Raw genomic sequence first — 24471 nt, forward strand, 5'->3', positions numbered from 1 at the left:
ACATTATTAAATCAAAACAATGTGCAGCCGAGTATTCTTTCTTTGGATTAAAAGCAATTGGCAATTGGTGTGTACACAATAACCTGCACAACTCAAAGGGTTGTTTCCCTATCCTGAAATGTTGTTATTCAAGCAAACACAAGCTTATCTGAGCCTATATGTCCATTATGATTTGGCATATAATGACAGAATAATGTAGAGTGCACATCTCTACCCAATCGCATAATTAAAATCTCAAGCTATTTAATTACTCGATGATTAAAAATGTCTGATGCCAACAGGTGTGATGGGGCTTCCTCTGCTGATTAATGCTGGTCCTTTGTGCTTTGTCTGGAAGGAGAAGGTCATGGAGACAGTGGTCGGTCTCCTGCATGACTTTGACCAGCCTGCCTGCTCTCGCACCATGTCTGCAGGTCAGGGAGCCTCAGCAACCTCTGTGGTTTGTGACTATGTTCACAGCTCCATTCTGACCAGTATCCACTGCATACTTGTGTTTTAGTTCTCTCCTTCTCAGTATAAATCATTGCAGCTCCCTCCTCAATGATTTACGACTTGTTCCTAATGTGTCCTTCCCTTACATTCAACTGGTTGTCTCAAAAATAAAATCAGGGTTTCTCATTCATCCTTTCAGCAAAAAAGGAAAAAAAAAAACTTCATTGTGGGTGGTCTAGAATTCTACATCCTAGAGGTTAAAGAATCAACTGTTGCAGGTGCAAATACTTGCAACATCTGTACGAATAAAACCTGAACCTCATGTTCCTATGACTATGGCAATTACTTTGGTGGGGCTAGGTGGTAGCCAGCACTACTGCTGCTCTAGATGTATCCCATAAGTGTTCCTAACGGTATAAACTACTGCAGTAAAACGCATGTGCTCTGTCAGCTTTTCCAAATCGTATGACACATTTCTAACATCTCATTTTAAAAACACAGACAGTGTATTTGCCAGAAAGGCCTTTTATCCCAAATTCACTTGAAAGTATACGCTGCCAAGCCTACTTCTGCTACCCAAACCACCAGAGGGAGTAATCAACTGAAAAAAGAGCAGGTCTAACAGTGCAACAACTGGATCTTCACTCTGAGTAACTTTATAATGGATTCCCCAAACCTGAAGCGTCTGAGCTCAGTTTACAGTGTTTCTGATATAGGCTACTGCTACTCATTTGAATTCTACTGCAGGATGGTGTCCATCAGAAATGTGGTCTGAGATGGAAAATGTGATTGATTTGCTGGATCAGATAATCCTGGAAATAAGACACCTATTTGATTATTTTTTTTTATTGATTATGGCGCCTACAGTGCCTTTTAAAATCTGAACGACACAATTTAATATGTGGGTGTTGACATCACAATCTTCCGAAAATATGATGCTATAAATATGAATATATATATATTTATTTTGAAGTAATTTCCCTTACATTTCCATTCTTATAACACCGATACAAATTGGACTCTCAGCCAGTGCAGATGTCCGGTATGACATATCAGCACAGTGACATACGGATGCCCGTGTGGCCACACTAATTATTGTCAGCGGCTGGGAGTGATATGGACTCGCAGAGAAATGCAACGTCCTGCCCTTCTACATCTTGAATAGTGGGAGTCATGAACCGCTGCAAGGTGACGCGTCCCTTGATTTCAACCGAAACTTCAACCTAGACACGCGGTGTTATTTATCACCATCTGAACCTCCCGTCACACAGCACCAGCTCCTTTCTTATCAAACGACGAGATCGGGACCATCTTGCGCAGTAGTACGGCGAGCGGAGCAAGCGGTGGCGGCCACTCCGGGGAATGTCGACTGGCCGTCAGTCCTGACATCGGCCTCTTGTGATCTCACGCACCAGGTAGAGTACACAGCGTTTCAAAACACTGTCACTGCCGAAGCATGCTAGCTGTGTGTCTATTTCGGAGCTGTCCTCCTAACGCGTCTGCTCGTGTAACTTTCCCTTCCTTTTACGAAGTCTTCGGGTCGCTAGCAAGCCTGTAACAAAGTTCAAATCCCGTTAGCTAGCATTGGTTCGCTTGCAGATGTGTGCTACGGCGACGTCAGTTTACAAGCAAGTAGCCTAGCGAAGACGTGAATTAGCATGCTAAGTTAGCCCGTGGACCTGGCTGGCGCAGCAAGTCTCCACTCATGAGCGTCGGGGGTTCACACCAGGGGCATGTGTCCTTAAATTCTCCGAGCGAGAATGCGGTGCTTGCTCGACATTATGTTTTGACGGGCCGACATGAACATGTAAATCCAACAATGAGTAAATTATTAATCTGAGCTCGTCAGGAAAGCTAATCTGACAGACGCAGCCAAAGCAACATTTGAATGGTTTTGAGCTAAGCAGCTACACCGTGTTCAGTAAGGTGACAGACTGCGTAACCGAGACGTTACCTGTCACTTCAACACGGACTCAGAACGTGGGCAGAACATATGCTGTTAATACTGGCGCTGCTTAACACTATATGCCTCTTTACTGACGTGGTCAACGTTCGCTTTAATTTAACGTTAGATAAATCATGTACATGCAATTGAAAATACATATGTTATTTTAATAGGCATTTCCTGCCCCGCGGTGTTTCAGTTCCACTCAGACAAGCGCACTGTGCAGCTGGACGTCAAGCTAAGTTTATAGCTTTACCTGACAACTAACACGGTATTTTGGTTAAAGTTAACTGTCAAATTGTAAATATGATAATAACCCTTTCCCAGAATTAGAATTATAGCTATAATTATATACCTTCCCTAAGTGCTGTCAAACAGACTGTGAAGTCTCTCTCTCTCTCTCTCTCTCTCTCTCTCTCTCTCTCTCTCTCTCGTTCCCTGTCTCTTTCTCATATGTTCCCTGTCTCTTTCTTCCTCTCTCTCTCTTTTGACAACCCATGACCCTGCTGGTTCAGCCTGTTGAATATGGTGTGATAATGCTGCACTTGAACCTGTTCACAAAGAGAGATACTACAGCTTTTCTCTTTAGCTACACAGCCTTTCCGAGTAAGTGTGTGTGTGTGTGTGTGTGTGTGTGTGTGTGTGTGTGTGTGTGTGTGTGTGTGTCGTGCACACAGGAGCTTCATGCTGTTTGTGTATCTACAATATCCTGGTGAGCTATATATAGCACCTAACAGAGTTTGCAACTTGATCCGAATTGTCTTTCAAGGCTACAGTACAGTGTGCGTTGCTTTCCACTGGAAGTGAGATATCTCACAGCATCTTCTTTTTTTAAAGGACAGTCCACCGCCTTAGTGCACGTTTTTTTTATTTTGTGCTTTTGTTTTTGTATGAGTTTTATTCTTAGGGGTCCCTGTAAATTAGTTTGTCGTGGATAATAATGGACGCTTTAGGATGACGGGGCTTAATGGACCAAATTCAGTTTTTACTCCATCCAGTGCTCAGCACTTCACAAACTGATATTTTAGCAACTGTGTGCACTTTGGTAGATTGTTCTTGGATAACAAACATGACGAACAGGTGACGATGAAGAAGTCTTCCTGTAACAGCAAGAAGGCTAATGTGTCTATAATTGTACAGCAGAGCGAAATGCAAGCCTGCGTGTATTGATTGACATATTCTGGGTGTGAATGAGAAGTCTATTTCCTGCCTCTTTTATTTTGTCCAGAGTTGACGTGAAATGAACGAGCATGTGAGAGCGACTGCATGTCCGCGCAGACTGCTCCCGTGCAAGCAGAGACCGATTTGGTCCGCTGCTGACAAAGTGTGTTTTATCTGGTTAGGTGATCTGAGAACTTTGGGGTGAGTTACAGGGAGCACTGCTAAGGTGAGCTATGAAAGAATAATGTGATACTGAGAATGTTTCCACACGACAGAAGACACTTAAGCTCTGGACTCTGTAGGCCTAGTAGAAAAAAAAAAAAAAAAAGGCAGCGGCCCTGGTCTAATGCTGAATAGAAAGCATTTAGACCGAGCGCTTCTCATGACATTATGGTTCACATTAATGTCCCAGTGACTGTTGTGGTTCTGTGCTTTTCTCTGAGCTTATCATTTGCATATTTTTTTTTTTTTTACATGCTGTCTTTTTGGACAAGAGTCCTCTGTCCACACTGCTGCTGGTCATCAACCTTTCAAACGACATTAATATATTTAGTCACACAAGGCGTTGTATTCAGGCTCTTTTAACGTGAGTTTGTTCGGCCGGGTGAGAACAATGCCACTTGAACTCAGGTGTGTACCAAATAACCACACTCTGACCTTGTGAGCATGCAGGTCTCGGTCCCTTTACAAGCAAACTGTGGTGCTTAACCCTCAGATACTGTACACGGTCTCATGGCTGCAACAGGACAGATGTTCACCTTTTGTTTGTCAGCACTTACTTGTGCTTGGAGAGCTTTGTGTAACAAATTGAGTCTCATGTATGATTATAAGTTATTTCTTCATGTGTTCAAAGCTGACGTGTACACAAGAAAGTGTACGATTTTAGTAAAAAGCAGAACCAAGTGTGTCCTACATGGTTACCAGGAGAGGAATCTTGATTCGTTTTGACTCTCGTCATGCTGCCAAATTGCCCCAATAGCCAATAAATGAGATACTTGTGGGTCTGTGAAACTTTTTGTTTACAAGTTTGAAAGTTGTCTGAGTTCAGCTGGATGACTCAAACAGGAAAATGCATCAGCGTAATATTTTCCACATACAAAACCCAGTGTAGGTGTGTTTACAGGCTTGTTGACCAACAAGCCCACATTCCTCGTTTCCCGTGAGGCCTGAGCTCTGATCAGATCTAACCCGTCCTCCAAAGCTTTTTAACTATTAAACTACGTCTGCTCTGTCTGTGTAAAAACAAATGTGGGAACTGAGAGCATCACTTTTCTTTTCACGTTTGAGATAATAAACACAAGTCTTGTTGAGGAAGTAGAGAATCTCATGCTCGCTGCGACTGCACGTCACATTGCATTTCTAAGTGCCTCACACAGCAACGCTAGTTTAACTGGCCCAGTCGGGCAAGTGGGTCACAAGTCCACTTGACCAAAGTCAATTTTGACTTGCCCCAATACAAAAATGTTTTGTTTATTTATACATTCAAAAACCAACGAAAAAAATGAGCAAAGTGTTGTACAGGTATAAATCAGCAATACAATATATAAAAGAAGGCTAACTCCTCTTTTAATTCTCTATTACCACTAGCCTGACGTGGCCTTTTACTTGCCCTGGAGAAGAGGGCCTTATTGTTGAATCCTGTAGGTGTCAAAATATTTTGCTTCCATAACGTCAGTATATTAATCACTATAACATATCAGTTGGGTTTTAATCACCTTATCTTCAAACCATTTGGAGGATTCTGTGATGGCATGATGCTTTAATGCATTTATTGCACATGCTCAGACTGAGTGGTCGAGCCGTCTCTAACTGGGATTCTACAGCACATCCAGATGCTGCATCTGTTTCTAAGACACTCTTCCTATTCAACCTGACAAAGACTTCTGGCTGGTTACTTTACAAAGTGTCTGCTAGAGTAAATACTGTAAATCAGCCAGCAAAGAACAGACCTGTGCAAACACTTTGCAGGTAATTTCCCCCCTTGTTTATATCCATTGCAATAATTATCCAGGTGAATTTTCCTCTTTCTGTGGTTTTCTTTCGTCTCTTAAGTTTTTCACAACTGGCGTCATTGCTTTAGCTCAGGACTGACCTTCCTTTTTCTACAGTAATGACTCGTACTAGGGCCATGTCATTGTTGGATGCAGCTAACTGACTAATTATAGTCCTTCTGTCCCCCAATCTGGTTTAATGCCAGGGTAAGTTATTTTATTTAAGGCCAGGTTATGTTTTGGCTAACGCTTTGGTCACTGTTGAGGTTTCTTCAGCGTTGTTGTTGGAAGAAGATGCTGTGTACAAACCCTACTGCTGCCCAGGTGAACAACGTGTAGTACTTGGTTTATTTGCCAAATCTGAAAAAGGTGTCACACATAGTATGATAAATCATGTGTTTTTTAATGGTGATGATCTTTGGCCTGAGGGAAAAGACAAGACCCTGCATGAGATTGGACAGATTGGGCGTCCTCTCTTGAACAGACTGGTAGGTGTGTGTGTTCAGTTCAACACTGAGTGGCTTCTGTCCATCAGCCTACTGCTTCTGTGCCGTAACGCCTGCTTTCTATCTGTTCTGAAGCTGCAGTTTGCTCTTTTTTTTTTTTCCTTGCTCTAGTTGGCTTGTTTCCCAGAATGTGTTGGAAAGGATACAACCCTTGACCCTCTGTACAAAATGAGCCCAGTACTTCCCTGTCCTCAGAGCTCAGGCAAAACCATAGACTAGGTGCCCTGCAGTCTTCTTACCGCTTCATTTCCATCCTGATGTCTTTATCAACACTTCTGTGGAATAGCCAATAAATCATGTGTGAATTGCCCACATTTCCACGCCTATCCCAGTTCAGCCAGTCCTGAACACACAGTTTACAAACGCATGCAATATCCACCCTGCTAGTAGCACATAAATCAATGTTTACTTTCACCGAATCAGTTCATATTTTAGCTAAACATTTCTTGTCCTCAGCTGAACTCTGTGTTATGTCTCCTCTTGGTGTAAAAAAGAAGGTAGATCTTAGGTCATCTTCTTTGTCATCACTGTCCTGCTACATCAAAAGACTGCTCTGCTTTTTTCTCTCCTCCTCTGTGGCCTCTCCCCTGTTGCAGGCCCTTCTCTCTGCACATCGCCTCCTCGTTCGCCTATATTTACTCAGCCCCGTGACATGTTTTGTTGCCACAGCAACCTGCCACAACCCCCCCCTAGTGTGCTGATTTTATTTTTTGTCACCTGTGCACTGTCCCACAATGCACTGCAGCTTAGAACCTATGACTAGGCTGAGAGTTGGGAGTGCAGCGATACAGACCTAACAGAGATTGTGGATTAAAACCTCCCAAAAGTAAAAACCACCTTTTTTTTTAATCAAAGGTTTAACAAACTGAATCTCGTTCTTTGGTGTTTATTTAAATGGATGCTGACCTGCAGTAACCTCTTGTTCGGCGTGTACTCTTATGCATTCCTACAACACCAGGCTGCAGAAAAACAAAGTGCATGTTGGGAGAAGAGAACAAGCATGTGATTGAAGGCAAGCAGGGAGGGAAGAGAGGAAAAAAAAGGTTATGTCAAGGAATATAAAAAGCAGGAAATATATATGGCTGAATGTGATCAATAATCCATGATCGGGGTTTCCCCGCCTTTTAACACTCTGAGCAGACTCACTTCGGTGCTCTGACCAAAAATGCCAAACATGCAGTGTACCGTTTTTTTCCTCCTGCAAGACTTTTGAACACGTTCCAGGTGTGTCCTTTCCTCGCTCGCTGACAGCATACAAATATCATCTTCTCTCCACTTAAAAGTTCAGAGTTTTTAATTTACTGCCTCCGTGCAAGAGACATTCACACTTACTGCACCAACACCAGATCATTTCACCAAGATGGGCACAATCTGCAATCAGCTGCTATATTATCAGACCTAGATTGGTGCTTTCCAATTAAGTGACCTTTCAGTGGTCTCATTGTAAGACACGCATGAGGGAATTTCTTTTTCACCTTTTTGGTTTTCTATGATTCCAACAGAAGCGTGCAAAATGTGAAACTGCATTGGTCAAAGAGAGTCTGATCACTCACTATGTGCTGATTGCTGTCACTTGGAAGCCGTTTCACATCATTGGTGTCAGTTGGTTTTCCATGAGTGCAGGTTGGCAGGGGCTTGATGGCTGATTCAACATCTTTAACCCTAGCTGAGCTCCCCTGTAATCACCCTCGTTGATTTTTCTGAAGTCGCATAGTGTGCAAATCAGTTCAACTCTTGCAGCCCAATGGCAGCAGACAGAAGCATTTCAACTATTTTTTTTCTCTCCCATAAATGTAGTGCAGCAATTTTTATTCAGCCAGGTCACTATCGAGTACCAGTTGTGATATTTGAAATGTATTATCCGATCTTTTTTCTATATTCAAGACAATTCTCACTAAGTTTAGGATTCACAGGTCTAATCTAAACTAAACTCAACCAACAACAGGCTGTTTGTAGCTTTGTTTCCTGATGTTGCTGCTGAGAAACAGAGAGTCCTATCCTCAGTGTTTTATTGCATTACATCCCACACTGTCGCAGTGCGTCCCAATCAAACCTTTATCTTACAGCGGCTTCAGTATGGTCTTGGTTACATAACATAAAAGGGTTCAAAGCTGTCCGTGTCACATCACCCATTTGTAAAAGTTGCTATTAAAGAAGATCCACGGGTAGATTGACCAGCATAAAGTGAAATATAGGCTGCAGCATGTCTAAGTCAGTGGTAAGTGGTGATAAGGGTGACAACTTTGGGCTTGTTTGAAACCTTTTGTGTGTGTGTGGACATGAAGGAAGTCATCACACCGGCCACATCGCCCACATTACATGTGTGTAACATGAAAGCAGGCGAGGAAAACCCACCATCAGAGGTGTGTTGTACGCTTCACTTGAGCAGGTTGTGATAAACTAGAGCTACATGTTAACTTTTTTAAATGGCAGTACTTGAACTAAGGAGGTTCAACACAACATTTCCAGGATGGCAAAACATAGGTTGACATTTTTTCTAAAATCTATATCCAAGCAACCGGAGATGAAAGTTTCAATGCACTGGTGAAAAAGGAAGCATCTTACAAAACGTATTTTTAATTTATAAATTAAAAATAAATTTGTTTTGGAGAAACTTTCTTGCGACCTAAGATTGTGTGAGTAAATCTTTAAGTTCTTTTAGAAAGTGTAACTCAGAATCAGGACTTCAGGTGGTGAAAATTGTAGTGAAGACTAGAAGACACCTAGGGAATCAATACACAGTGTTAATGAGAGAGTAGTTTAGTTGTGTTGGTCTCGTATCAGTCATGTGGTCAACTGGCTCTATATGGAGAACTCACTGCAATATTCTCACTGTACTCCCAACATTGTTTGAGCATCGTTTTTATGTTTTAGGTGCTCAATTGTTCAATAATATATATTTCCAGCTGATGACTCTCGCTACCAGAGATTTTTGATGCTCTTAAACTTTGGAATGGGACCTCCAACACAACCCAACAAATATCCTCTGGTGAACCCGACAACAATGCTGAAAGCGGCTGTCCTTTTTACGAAAGTGTTTCCCAAACTTTTAAAAATGGCAAACCACTGCGACCCAATCACAAAAGGCCTTATCTATGAATCGTGAGAAGAGCAAATTTGTGCATGAATGAATATTTCTTGACCATTTTTCTGCCATCGCCTTATGTTATCTTGAATAAGTAAATCACCCATTTCAAAGAAATATACGTTTTATAAATAATAACCTCCTTTATGATTTTGTTATTGAAAACATACATATAAATGAGACCAAATAAATACATTTAGTCAAAAGTAACAGGCTCTGTTTTTTTCCTCGTCAGTTAATTAAACAAAAATAATTTACCTTTTTATTTTAGATTCAGTGTTATTAGTCGGCCATAATTTTCAGAACAATACAAATATCAGGCTTCCATATGTGGTCCTAAGGTCTACTGCAGGTATACGTGTTCATTAACGGACTATGGAGGAAATTCAGCAAATGTATTTGGTGACGCTGATCACATTTCTTTGGGACTGACTGCCTTAGATCACCTTACTATCTGATACCAACTGAAGGACACATTTTAACTTAATAACAGTCCTTCACAGATGATTTATTTTGGTAACAGTCATCCATGTTGTGTTAGCCGTGGCCTTGTCCTGAGTTAAAGAGCACATTTTACTTATTTTCCTTCTCTTAGACAGTCTGACTGGCGCCAGGCGCAAATGCAGTTTAACTCGCTGATGTCAAAAAAACGTCTCAACTGTGCATCTCTGTGCAGCTGGGTGCGCTCCTGCGTCAATACACATTATTCATTCATCAGTACTGTTAAACACTTTGGCCTCAGTGTTTACCGGTGTCAATCCACAGAGCAGCCCTGTGGCATCTGTGTTTTGGACTTGGCTTCGTATTCTGTTCTCACCGTTGGCCCCGACTTCTCAGGGCTCACTGGGTCTATTAATACCAGCTCACTCTAAAAATACAGGGCAATGTGTGACCCACTGGGACTAAATAGGAGCTCAGCCTCTTACTGTAGGCACTCTAACACACACACACATACACACACAGCAGTCATAAATTCTCACCTGTATTATGGTTGCTGTATCGTTGTCCTGGGATTCCCACTGAAATCAAATCATCCATGAAGGCGTCGTGCTTAAAAGGTTAAAATGCAACATTCCTGGATGGTCAGCTGAAGAAACATGAATCGAACATTGGTGTTTTTCTTACTTTCTCCACAATTAATTTCACTCATTCATCAAACACTCTGAGAACAGTAATGTCAGTTTCCATTGATGTAGAAGTAATGCACAGGGCTTTGTTTGTGTGAATCGTTTGCCTGCTCTGTGTGCGCTATGTGCTAATCATCATGCTCCCAAAATGAGTTGGCTTTAGCCGTAAAGACCATGTGCTGTGGATTTTAAATCTCATTGAATTATTTCCCTAATTTGTTTGGATGCATCTGGACAACGTCCCACTTTTAAATTGAATTTGTTTCCCAAACAGGTTGTGAAAATGTCAAATGAGGAAAAGGAAATGGAGAAATGTTATGCCCCAGCACATTTGTCGATTGGATAACGGCTCACCTTTGCAGAAACGTATTCCCAGCTGAACCCTGCTTTTAACAGGAGCAGCATGTTTCATTGAAGGCTTAATAAAAACCTTGCATGCTTTGAAGAACAGTGGACATCAGGGCATGAACATAACAATGCCAGCCCTCATATTTTAGTTTTCAGTTTCTCTGCTGGCTCCTTGTGTCATGGGCACACATAACCAACAGGTGTCAGTTGGACTGGATTATCTTGACCAGATACATTTTGGTAAAATTGTGCACAACATTTGGGCCGCAGTCTGTGATGAACCTGCATTTTTTCAATAGCTTCGTCTGACATTTCGGGTATCGGACCCATTGACAGGCTTTATGAATAACTCACATTCTATAGAATTGGCCTATCTTTTTGCTGATGGCATCAGTATTTCATTGAGTCAGTTTCAATACCAGTGAATATGTTTTTCACACCAACTGTGTTTGCTGCACATTTGGTCATGACTATTTGAAGGTTATAGATAAGTTTTACTATTTATTAGTACAATATACTATTTGAAAGCAAGTATTCAGGAGGTTATCATCATCAGTGTCCTTTATCTGCCATTTAAGAGAGGTGTTTATAAGGAGAGACTAAATATTAGAAACACCTCAGTATGAGGCAATTAAGTTCACCACCTAAGTTCAACAAAGACCTGAATATTTTCATGAAGGTAGGATTTATGAGACTGCTTTAGTTTTAGCTAAGAGTTTTTAGAGCAAGTACTTGGAGAGATTTTAATTGAGGCAATTCAAACGAGACTATTCCAGTGAGTCAGCATCGGTCCACTGAGTTTACATTTTATTTAAATATGCGCTCGGACAGACTTGTTTGTTGACATTCTCTGACGACTGAGCAGACTCCTGAATGAAGCGCAGGATTTAAGTTATCTGGATAATTACAGAGGTAGGTAACAAGGTTAGTATTTTTCATTTGCCTCCACGAAAATATTCAATATCATTTATGCCCTTAAATATAGATTCTTTTATTTTTAAACTTTAGCAATTTTATCAACAGTATACCATCAAGCTTTTCAGCAGTAGGAGCTGAAGTTACAGGTCCTTGTGGGTAATGTGGACAGGATCTTGTTAGCAGCAAGCTATGTTTCAGTGGAGTAACGCCTTCAACTGACGTTATTACTTCTTCACGTCATTCCTTTCATTCCATTTGTGTTCATCCACTTGACACAGTGTTTGTACTGATGCTACACGGGGCATTCTTTCAGCTTCAACTGTTTAGTGTTGGTTTGGCTGTGGAGTGCACACATGCCTCTGTATAATGCAGTGGAAGTTGTCTCGTCGTCCTCATGGGTTTATTGCACTTTTTTTACTTAGTTCTGCAACCTTATCAACATGAACACAACAGCTGGACAGAATGAACATTCAAAGCTGCTGGAAAAAGAGGCGGGAAAGAGAGAACACCTCCTTCAAGGGACATTACCATTTATTTCATAAGCTTTTTTTTATTGCAGATTAATTGCATAGCAGCCATGTTGATTTGATCAATGTGACTCAAATGTCCCCATAATTAAGGTGTCGGTGTTAAATATCTTGTTGAGGTCAGAATGTAATGAATGCAGATTACACCAATTATGTTTGGTGCTGTTTCTCCAGGTGTGTCCGATTAGACGACGCCTTTTTTTAACAAGAAAGAAATGAGAGCTGAACATGCAAGTCAGATGTTGCTTGTGTCTGTACTGCTGTTTAATATACAGTACAGAACCTATAAAAAAACTATTCAACCCCTTGGCATTTTTTTTCCAGTCCCGCAGCATTGAATCTAATGATATAATTTTGCTTTTTTTATGATTAAAAGAAAACAAATAAACACGTGTCAAAGCGTAAACAAATCGGGGAGTGAAGTGGTGGAGCCGATGGCCCCTTTCCCCACTTCCTACCTCACGTACTCGGCCGTCATTTTGATCTTAACTACACAACTATTACGTTTCCTGACTGCATCTTGCATAGTTGTGACGCTATCAAGGGGAAACATTTGGCCACAGACAGACGCATAGCAATATGAACACCTGACAGAGTATTCAAAATCATCCCCGTGGTCGTTACACACACACTAACAAGCAGTTCCCACTCTGCCACAACACACTTATGTCATCACTGGTGCAACCAGTTGTTTTGAGAAGTTGCCTAACGTGTGTGTGAGTGTGTGTGTGAGATCAAGATGTGACATGTACCCTCAGATTACTTCATTTGTTTACTCAGGTTAATTATTCGTACTCGCGTTTACAGGTTTAATCTAAAATAAAGTCACATAAGACAGTGTGGTTTAATTGTGTTCTCTTGTGTGCAATGCTCTGAAGCACTTCTCTCCAGATGTTGCAACACAAAGTGGGTCTTGAGACTCTTCCAAATAGAAGAATTTCTTGGCTTGAATAGGGAAACCTGCTTTGTTTGAGACCTGTGACTAAATAATGGTTCAGTTAAACATTAATGTGCTCACCAAGAATTGCTAGTCAGGCGAGCACCTTGTCTAGCTACTCTCCCAGAAGGTCATGGAACAACATTGATTACATATTATATTATTCATTAAGGGCCGAGTGGTTTAAATAGTTGCAATCCTTTTCATTCTCTGGTGTAGTACCACTTCACAGAACCTAAAAAAACACTTTAAACCCTCTCAAGTAAAAAGTCATCCAGTCTGAGAAAGGTTTTAGCTGTTCTAAAGTCACTGTTGTGTTCCTGATCACTTAAATATAGGCTCCATTCCCACGGCAAGGAGTGGGGATAATGGTAGTGCGAGGCCTTGGTCCAGGTTTACAAAATGTTGGATGAGATGCACGATTCACTAGAGCCTTCTAAGACTCGTGTATTTGCTTCAAAGTTCTTTTACTCTACGTATATATCTTCCGGCCCCTGTTGATCATATCAACCACAGCAGAAACGACTGGGTAACTCTCCTTCATGTCTACTGAGACCGGTATTCACTTTAGATAGGCCTATCTTTTCTCAACTGTCCACTCGAAGGTCAGCGACTCACCATATGATTAGTCTGCCTCCACTTTGTGTTGCACAAAAGCGAGTGAGTCACACTTTGTCAACAGGAGCAACGTCTGACTGTCCTCGTTTTGAGTTAATAAGTGAACTCCTCCAGCCGACGAACAAGGCACCTTTTCTGTGCTGACATGAGCGCGTTTTGGTTAATGACTAATTACAGCGCTGTGTTTACCATTACCCGTCAAGGTGAGCGAGTGGTACACATGGCTCTGTAAGAGCGGGACAGCTGACCTGAGCGACTAAACTGTGTCGTGTGCGGCGGTGGGATTGTGTCATCGTCCAAAAATGGAAGCCAGTGGAAATGTTTACACGAGATTGCATTATGTCAGACACATATCTCAGCTGGATGTTTTCGAACAGGCTGGGAGGACTGTTTTGACCAACTATTGTTCACCAACAACAGGTGTGGACGGGTCTTGTTGAGACCTGCAGATACCGAAGAAGTGTTTTAATGCTCAGTGCACAAGCGGCTTTTGTTGGGTATACGGCAAGAATACATTGTGTACAACTAGTTTGTAGACTGAACACAGATTCAGAGAGAAGCACAGTCCAGTGGCAAAGGTTAAAATCAGAAGCTTTGGGGTCATGGACACTGGCAGGTGGTGGTGTCAAGAGGGCGAAAGCTTGCAGCTCTGGACTTGAACCCAGAATGAAGCGTCGTGTGCTCGTAAGTGTCCTCCATTCTTAATGTTGTGCTTGAATCCAACTCTGTTTAAGGCTGATTTTAGTCCCTGACATTGTCAGGAAAGCTAGAATTAGATATCTTAGAGCTGAGGCGTCGTCATCTGGGCTCTCAGGTCACACGAAAATAGATTAAAAACAAACGCGGGTAACACTGATGAACCCATGAGGTTTGGTGGTGTGTCTAAATAGGCCTAAACTAAAATCTGTAATCATTTTTGTTGCCTGTTTTTGCTTACACTCAGTGTGAAACCGAGAGATCATCTCTGAGTGGGGAAGGGAGAGACAGGTATTGCTACAGACAGTGTTGTGGAATGTGTGGTGGAGTTTTTGTGGTTTGCAAAGTGTTTGGTAGGGGGAGGGACCTAAACCACTGCTGAGCTGCTTCTGGGCTGCAGGTCCCTCCCCCAGCTCAAACTCAGTCTTTGCTCTCTTTCCCTTAAAGGAACAGTTACCTCACAGTGTCTCTCTGGCCTTGTGCTCTTATCAATCTTTCGGCTTCTTCTCTCTCTTTTCTGTCTGCGCTCATGAAGTTGATGTTGAGCCACAGGCTGAGTACACACACACACACTGACAGATAGCGCTGACTGTAAAGGTTGCTATCTGGCTCCACTGATGATGTTACCCTCTTGTTGTCCCCCAGGTCCATGTGTGGTCAGTGAAGCGTCCTGGAGAGAGCAACATGGCAATGTATCAGTTGAGCGTCGGGTTGAGATGAGGTGAGTGAACAGGCTGAAGAGTTAACTCTAAAGACCTAACCCAGAACCAGAGTGTGTTGTCAGTCATCCAGTCAGTATAGGCACAATGTAAGGTTTGTGTAGAGTGCTGCAGGGATGACCTATTTTTGTACCCCAACCCTGGAAGTTGGTTCCCTTGACAAAAAGCCAATGGGATTCCATTCCATTGGCTTTTGGATTATTTCAGAAAATATGCTCCGTGGTAAACACAAGTTTATGATTTTTACACGTTTTGTTCAGCAAGATAATCTCCACAAATGAAGACCACTTTCAGGATTTTTGTAGCGTGAAAGCAATCGCCAGAAGTAAAAAAAGTGTGAGGCTATAAACGAACTACACAAGTCACATGAGTGTGAGGGTACACAACGAGGCTGTAAAGGCAAACTAGTCGGCGAGAAGACGTTTTGTAGTCTCATTTAGCCACTTGTGAAAAACCACCTTTTGTAACACACGTAAAATCTTCAAAATTCACAAGTGTGGTATTTACTGACGTATTTTGTATCGTAGAACAAAACGTTAAAGCCTGTGATAACCACAGACCGTATTCAGGCATCTAAACAAAAACCCTGACTCTCAGACGAGGGAACTGGAATTGCCAAAATGCAAACTCATTCTTCCTGCAGCACTTTATTACTCCCAGATTAGGCCTTGTAGAGAAATGATGTGAATTTATCTTTGAACTGTAGAGCCCGATACAGACTTTTATTCTGAAATACTGATGCTCATGATTTGTCTTTTCTCCATCAGTGTCGCCTGTCGGCAATGTGAGCTCCACTGACAAACAGCTTTTCTCCACACCAGACCTCCACCTCAATCACCAGCCAATCAAATGCACCCAGACAATAAACTGGCCAATCATGGCAAGCAGGTCACCGGTGACAGCCGATCCCAAATACCCGGTGTAAACCAACAGGCTCAGCAGCAGCAAGGAGCTGCTGGCCACCTGGGTCCAAAGGGCGTCGGTGGCGGGAGCCATGGAGTCAAAACTAACCAGATTTCCCCCGGCAACCCCGGGCTGAAGGCTGTCAGCCAATCGGTGAGCAGCGTCGGAGGGATGCAGAAAACCAAATCCAAGCGGGAGCGGAGCGTCTCCATCGACTCTGGTGAATCAAGAAATGCTGTTCCTCCAGAGACGGACGCCAAAGGAGGTAAGGCATTCACGCACAGACTAAACTGTGTCGGCGTCTGGGACGTATAGACGGTGTGCCTCTGTTCTAAGTATGCGGAAGTTCACTTCCTTCACCATCCTATCAGCCAAATCTTTACCCGAAATTACCAGATTACGTGCATTCACCTCCTCCACAGCAGGAAGTGAATGTAAGGACTGAGAGGACAGAATAACTTGTTTTCTCTGAGCTGAAATGCCCTGACCTTTCAGTGAAGCATCAGAATTTCCCCCTGGCTTTTGATAGTTTGTGCCATGCTGCAGTGACGTGTCTCAGATGAAAAGGCATCTGGGCTTTCTGTAGTGCTCAGAGGAAGAGACGGGTCGTGAGGTAGCAAAAAGTGAATAAGCATAAAGAGGTTGTTGTTGAATCACAAACGGTCATTGGGTGAGAAGAGTTAATGTTCTTTTTGTTGTGAGTGTCTTGATATATATTTGTGTTTGTGTGGGTCAGTACAAAGTGTTTTGATTTGCATTTGTTGGTTATTAACGCGCTTGTGTGTTCACGTGACGGCGGATGACAATGTGATTTTTGTGAAACTCATCTGGGCTTCCTGTACATGACTTAAACCTCTTTTAAACACATGCACACTCAGAAGGAGAGGCGTGGTTCCAAAATATAGACCGACGGAGGCCAAAAGAGGGAGAGAATGAGAGATAGGGAAATCTCTTCTGGCTTCATTTGGCACACACACACACACACACACACACACACACACACACACACACACACACACACACACACACACACACACACACACACACACACACACACACACACACACACACACACACACACACACACACACACACACACACACACACACACACACACACACACACACACACACACACTCTTTCTCTTTCTGTCTCTTTGTGATCTAGTTTCTGCTTATAGAAGTACATTCAATTGAAACCCAAGCCTCCCACAATTTTACTTCAAATCACTCCGCCGCCAAAGCTGAAAACACTCTGTGACAAAAGGTGTGAGCACAGTTAGGTTTCTTTTTATGTTACTGGTTAAGATAAACCACTAAATGCTGGCAACAAAAACATTCACAGAAGACAAAGACTGTCATACTGCCCGTCTGTGTCAAGGTGGCCGCCCTCCCTCTGCTGTCCTTTTCTCTGTATTGTCACTGCACACTTCCTTCCTTCTATACTTACTGTACATTCACACGTCTTTTAAGTCTGTGGTTACCCAAGCTCATCTGATTTGTTTAATGGAAAGTAGTTTTCAGCCACAAAGTCAGTAAGATATTGAGCAATGAACCTTGGAAAATCTTCACTGATTTGTTTATAGAGCTCATCGAAATGTGTTGCCAGTGTACTTTTCTTTCCTGTCACCATTTAGAGTTTAAACCCACCATTGTATTTGCTGTCATGAGTTGTTCTGCCTCTTCTATTGCAAGTTGCCTTGTGGAAACGCTAAAGCTGCTACATACATGCTTCTTGCAGCTGTTTGTGCTCACTGGTGCTCAGCAGCTTGTGCATCCACAAAATCATAATTCCACCATAAGTGAAGCTTCAGCTCATGCGTCTCACAACATTGCATTTGCAGACGTGATTAGCATGCATGGCATATTGTTTCACAAGAAAATAAAATCAATACAGAGATGAGAAGAACTGCAAATAATTGCAGTTTTTCATTTTTTTTACCTGTAAGTATTACATTTTTAGTTAATTTAAGAAAATATATTTATGAGTCAGCTCAGGCTATTTCGGTTATTCACAAATGTTTCACAGGACAAAAAGAGCTTCCGTTTAAAGTGATTTTGACATTTGACATCCTGTTCAGATTTAAAGCTGTAGACTGATCCTACAACGTCCAGCAAGTAAGGCCAAATGTATTAGAGCAGACATCAGCATCTGGCTGTGGAAAATACTGTGGTGTATTTACCATTAATGGTGAATGATACGAAAAAAATAACATTGATAGTACCCTTTAAAATGTATGTATATGTGTATGTATATGTGTGTGTATGTATATATATATATATATATATATATATATATATATATATATATATATATATATATATATATATATATATATATATATATATATATATATATATATATATATATATATATATATATATATATAAATATATAAATATAAATAAATATACTAGTTGTTGTCCAACAGTTGATGTGTGCATGTGTGTGTTATCCTCCAGAGGGTGGTATGCGCAGTAAGCGGCGCTGTGTTCTGGAGAAGAAACAGCCATACAGTGGAGATGAATGGTGCTCTGGACCTGACACAGAGGAGGATGAAGACAAGCCACACACTGCGACCCACCGTGAGTCTGTCTATCTCCACAGAGGGGGAAACCCTTTGCCCAGTTCCTGTCCTCACTAACAATAGTGTCATTGTGACCGTAACTTTGAAGGCTGTATGCATTACATGTAGAAATCCCCTACCCCCCTCTCAATTTTATTTTCTCTGAAAACAACAGGCTAAAGCCGTTAATTATCCATAGCTGTTGATCCTGCACACACTGAAAGGAAGAGGCTTGGAGTGCCGTACTGCTCCTCGCCACTGATATAATTTAACATGTGTTTTAGCTCCATCTAGTGTTTAGATGTTGTAGCCAAAAGGATGTACTGGTATTGCAATTATAAACCAGGTTACAAATGTAGCAAAATTAAACCAGTGTGCTGCTGCTTTTTCACAGAAGAGCGTGGGCTGGCAGGTCCTATTCAAGGGCTCTCTGATCGCCTGTCTGCAGGGCCCGTGTCTGAACCCGCGGCTCCTGTAATGGGATGTGGAGTGGGACCAGGGCTAAAGACAGAGCAGCCTCCTCAGCCTTCACAGCAAGTGGTGTATGTTTTCACAACCGGCCTAGCTAACAGGTGAGAACTATTTGTAGGCCTGTCATGCAGGTGATTATTCACATCAGAAGTAGAGATGTTTGTCTTTATCTCATCAACCAACCTATTTGTTTTGTTGTTTTGCATTATGATTTAATCTCCAGTTCAACACTGAATTGTGTAACTGTTGTATGATTGCTCTATTTGTTTGACAGTGCTGCAGAGGCAGTAATGAAAGGACAGACTGATTCCATCCTTCTGTTTCACCAGCACAATGTTTCACGCCCCAAGTTGGAGCAGGTCAGTTATCCACAACTCGGCGTCAAATTAAACAAGATGTCAAGTTTGTGTTAAACCACATGGGGATACAAGTGTTTTTCCACAGTAAAGACCACAGATGCAAAGTAGGCGAGGGGGTTAATTTGTTTAACTATTTTGGTCTCGGATACATCTTTGTTCCTGTTTTCATCAGCAGTTGTGACTGCTGTAAATGCTTGTATTGAGAGTGAACTATATGATGTTTTGGCAGAATAACACATTGGCAATATAATAACTGCTATTATTACTACTAGAAATAATAACGATATACATTATGTAATTGTTTTTTTTTCTTCTGTCTGCCACAGGGCCACTCATCAGGCAAGCTTCCTAACCTATCTGAAAAGATAAACTCCAGCAGCTCTCCACCCACAGGCACCCCTAAATCACAATGTGGAACTCCACGACCAGCCTCTGCAGGTGCTGGAGGCCCATTGCATCCTGCAGGGACACCGTCATCAGCAGGACACTCCGATAATGAGTCCTCTCAGACCAGACCTGGCGGAGCCTCCAGCAATAACAGCATCGTCGCCCATAGGTCAGAGGGAGGGAGCACGGCCACACCTGCAGGCCCAGTCCCAGGAGCTGGAGATGGCGAGGGTGCAGGGCGTATGTCTCTTCCTGTTGCCACCGTTTCTCCCTCGGGAAGTCCCTCCATCCTTTCTGCACACCTACAGGGTGATCCGGGCCAGAGGAGTGGCCCGGGGAACATGGATGGTCTTTCCAAAGAGCAGCTGGAACACAGAGAGCGCTCTTTGCAGACACTGAGAGACATAGAGAGGCTGCTTCTGCGCAGTGGGGCAGGTGGAGGCCCTGGAGACACAGGAGCCACGAACAACAATGCTAGTAATAACTCCTCCAACCTAAATAATAACAACAATACTGATAGGAGCGGTATTCTCGAGGACCGTGATAATGGTACAAATAGCTCCGGAAATTGCAGTAGTGGTAATATGCTGTCGACAGCCTTGGCTTCGATGGGAGGTATGAAGAAATATGAAGAACCCCTCCAGTCCATCATTTCTCAAACACAGTCCCTTGCTGGACCTGTACTTGACAGCCCTCACATGGACTCTCACCATAACCTACCACAACATCCCCATCACCAGCTGTCTTCACCTGGGCTCGACATGGGTCACTTACTTGGACCAGATGGGCTGACCCCAGAGCAAGTGGCGTGGAGGAAGCTCCAAGAAGAATACTACCAAGAGAAGAGACGACAACAGGAAATACAACCCCCCTCACATCCACAGCACTTAAGAATGATGACAGAGATGGGCATGCAAGGAGGTCCTGTGATGATGAGAGGACCCCCTCCTCCCTACCACAGCAAGCCTGGAGACCAGCAGTGGGGTCCTGGCAATATGATGGGAGGAGGAATGGGTGGAAATTCACGAATGATAGACATGCACCAAGAGGGACCCCGCGGCCCAAGGTTCCTGGGACAGATGCAGAGAGGGCCACCTGGGGGCGGTTTTCCTGGTGGTAAAGGGGGAGTTTTATCAGTGGAGGGTCTAGGACCCCAAAGGCCCACCAGGCCAGGGATGATTTGGCTTGATGATATGCCCAACAATATAGGCGGTGGGGGTCCATTTCATGGCTGCTACCCTGGTGGACCTCCTCAGCACTTGCAAGGTGATCCAGAACATATGTTAACACATGAGGAAATGTTTCGCCTCATGGAGAAACGGCAGATGCAGGGGCTTCCCAGGTTTGAACTTGACAGATTAGCTAAACAGCAGCAACAGGGCAACCTGGGCTCAAGAATGATGGATAATCCCGGGGGCCCAGACTTTCACAATTTGGGAATGGGCCGGGGTCCACCCTCCACTCGAGGTGATCCCATGGACTTTCCTGGTTCACGGGAGATGAGAGACCTTGTGGATTCTCCTCTGGGGAGCGGCCTCACAATGAACATGAACCCACAGATGAATGTTCATCAACAACAACAACAACAGCAGATGATGCTATCTCAGAAACTCAGAGGAGGTCCTGCTGGAGGGGGAACTTTAGGTGAGATGTTTAGCCCTGGAGATATTTCACGAATCAGGGCTTCACATAATGGAAGAGGAGTAAATAAGGGAATGATTCCAGGACCCGATGGCCCCTTTCAGTTTCCCAATCATGGTCCCTTCTCTGGAGGACAGGTGGAAGGGCCTTTTCTTCAGCAACCCGGCCCTGAGATGTTTGGGCCTGACCAGCAAGGTCATAATCAAATGGGAGGTACATCGCGGCTTAGTCATATGCCGATGAGTGGAGTCCTCAGGGGAGTAGACCTCGGACCTAGGCACCCCTCTGACCTATCAATCAATATTAACCCCAGGAGCTCTCCTTCAGTGCCTCGTCCTCATCAGCTCAAATCTCCATCCCTCAACCGAGAGCCATCTCCACTCCTACCTTCCCCCTCTGCTCCAGGACTGAAGTCACCCCCACAGATATCCTCTGCAGGGCATCACCCCACTCTTTCCACTGCGTCTGGTGCTGGGACTCCTTCCTCTTCTTCCATGAAGTCTCCCCAGATAATGGGGTCTTCCAACCTTGGGTTGCACTCTCCGTCTGCCTCTCCTGGACAACTCAAGTCCCCTGCCATGGCTGTGGGTTCTCCAGGTTGGGCGTCTCCTAAAACAGCTCTTCCGAGTCCAGGTGGTCCAACCAGTGGGAAGGTAGTGGGCAATGGAGGAAGTGGTTCCACCGAGACAGGTACACTTAAAATTCAAGTTGACACTGGATCATCATTAATGCCGTTCCTTGTATTGCTGTGATATTAATCAATTATTTGAATGTTCTTTGCAGGACAATCGCTTCCCCCCAGGAGTTCCAACTCTACACCCATTAGCCAGCCAGGCTCTATGAATCCTAGTATGCCATTCACTTCCTCTCCCGATAACCATCCAACCCCGAATCCTTTATCTCTCATCATGTCTCAGATGTCCAAGTATGCCATGCCCAGTTCTACTCCCCTCTACCATGATGCAATCAAAACAATTGCCACTTCCGATGATGAGATGCTGCCAGATCGACCTCTTCTATCCGGTGTCAGCATTGGAGGTATGAAACAAGGACACATTGTGACATAGACAGAGAACACCTTGTACAGTTTGGCAGTGTGTAGAAAGGAAGCAGAAGCATAATAAAGTGTGTTCATTCTTAGTTCTATGATGTTTTTGCCATATTATAGTAGAGCTGCTTAAAAATATGAATAGGCCTCCAATTAATATTTCATAAGTATAATGGTTTGACAAAAAGGGCAATCTTTTTTCAAATGTTAATGGTGTGATTTTTCACATGCTTGCCTTGCTTTATCACCAGGAAACATGGGGAACCCCCAGACCTCCCAGATACTGGTCTCCCAGGGCTCCATTGGTCCCCACAGTGATCCACAAAGCCCCATGGGCATTGTAAGCCAAGGTCAGCAACACCTGCCACATGACTCATCATCAGGACCTGTGCTTTCTTCCCCAAACCAAATGGGCATGCCTGCCATGAATTCTGCCATGATGGGAGGAGGTGCACCTGACGGGATGGGGCCCTGCAATGTTTCACCTATATCTCAGAACCAGATGGGAGGCTTTCCTCGCATCCAGCCACCACCTCATGGGCCCATGCACTCACCTATTGGAGGAATGTCACATAATTTCTCCCAGTCTAATGAGGATATTCTACCACCACAGCAGTTACACCTTAGTCTGCTTAGAAAAGGTCATCCTCACCAGCGCCCCTCTCATCCCTCAGACTCATTTGCCTCGTTGCACATGGGGGATGGCCCGGATCTAAGTGAAGTTATACGACCCACTCACTCGGGTATCCCTGAGTTTGATCTCTCCCGCATCATTCCTTCTGATAAGCCCAGTAGCACTCTCCAGTATTTCCCCAAGAGTGAGCCACATCAGAATCTGCATCAGGGGCCACTATCCCAGCAACCTACTCCACAGCAGCTCCTCAAACAGCTGTCTTCTTCTGGTCCTCCACACAGCAGCGGCCCCTCATCCAACCCCCACTTAGCAAACCTACAGAATATGATGGCTGAACAGCAGCTGGCGCCTCACCCCTCACATGTTGGAATACGCCAAAACATGGGCATTCCTCAAGGGGGCTCTAGGGGCATGGTTTCTGGTGGGGGCATGGGCCCCATGGGCCCCATGTGCCCCCCTGGACATATGATGGGAAGGACAGGCATGGCTCCCCAGCAGCAGCTACAGCAACAGCAAGCCATGATGGCGAACAGCCTTCTCCACCATCCTTCCAATCCATACCCTGGCATGATGTCCTCCCAGCAGCACTCACACAATCTGATGGCACAGCAAAACATTATGATGATGCAGGCTAAGCAGCGAAGCATGTCAATTCCAGGGGATCCCTTTGGCCCCCAGGGTCCTCTCATGTCCCCTCAGGGTCCGATGATGGCCCCTTCCCACCCACAGGCTGGTATGATGGGCCCCCAGTCTCTCAGACAACGAGGAATGTCTCTGGACAGTACCATTGGCTATGGACCCGGAGGTATGGCCCATATGCCATTCTGATCCAGCTAACATAAACTTTTAAAAACAAAAAAAAGTGTCCTAGGTTACCTTACCATTGTGTCCAAATTTTTTCATTAATGTTATTCTCGCAGTTATTTGAAGAGAGGAACTGTAAAAACAATAAATCAGTGATGCTTCAAGTTATGGATTACAACTGATTACAAATTGAATATTTAAAAGCACTGTAACACAATTCAGTAACATATTTGAAGCCATTTTCTAAAATACTGTAAAATATGTATATTACAAAGATCTGTGTAGTTGTTGTGGGAACAGAGTGGCAGTCAGGAGAGGAGTGCCTCAAATTTCTATTTGTTTTAATATCATTGATTTTTTTTTCTTTTTTTTCTTTCTCCAACTACCAAACTGTTGTGCAAAGGAATTATATATATGTCAATATATATAATATATACCTGCTGTATATAAGATGCAATTTGTGATTGTTTGCAGTTGTTCTGTATAACAGTGTTTTAATAGAAGTCTAAAAATAGAATAATACTGATCTCTACGGTGGTTTTAGCTTTGGTTATTGTGTCAATTACTGTTGTTTGCGAACACTGACAAAGGGACACAGTTGCTGTATAATATATGAAATCTTTATTGAATTCAATAAGCAGTAGCTGA

At 43.3% G+C, this 24471-nt stretch overlaps 1 protein-coding gene across 3 annotated transcripts; it reads left to right on the plus strand.

The window, feature by feature from the left end:
* Window positions 1–1620: 1620 nt before the first annotated feature.
* bcl9l (bcl9 like) lies at window positions 1621–23858 on the plus strand. 3 transcript variants are annotated; one of them, XM_079166317.1, is made up of 9 exons: window positions 1621–1847; window positions 14937–15012; window positions 15778–16178; window positions 18376–18498; window positions 18874–19051; window positions 19225–19309; window positions 19636–22027; window positions 22121–22375; window positions 22637–23858. In XM_079166317.1, exons 3-9 carry the CDS (start codon window positions 15860–15862, stop codon window positions 23845–23847), a joined length of 4563 nt encoding a protein of 1520 aa, XP_079022443.1. In that variant the 5' UTR covers window positions 1621–1847; window positions 14937–15012; window positions 15778–15859; the 3' UTR covers window positions 23848–23858. The 3 variants fall into 3 exon arrangements, with proteins under 3 accessions (XP_079022443.1, XP_079022445.1, XP_079022444.1); XM_079166319.1 differs by lacking the exon at window positions 1621–1847 and adding an exon at window positions 2625–2648; XM_079166318.1 differs by lacking the exon at window positions 1621–1847 and adding an exon at window positions 14104–14279.
* Window positions 23859–24471: the final 613 nt, after the last annotated feature.

This window comes from Pholis gunnellus, assembly GCF_910591455.1.
Source record: "Pholis gunnellus genome assembly, chromosome: 9".
Taxonomy (NCBI): Eukaryota; Metazoa; Chordata; class Actinopteri; order Perciformes; family Pholidae; genus Pholis; species Pholis gunnellus.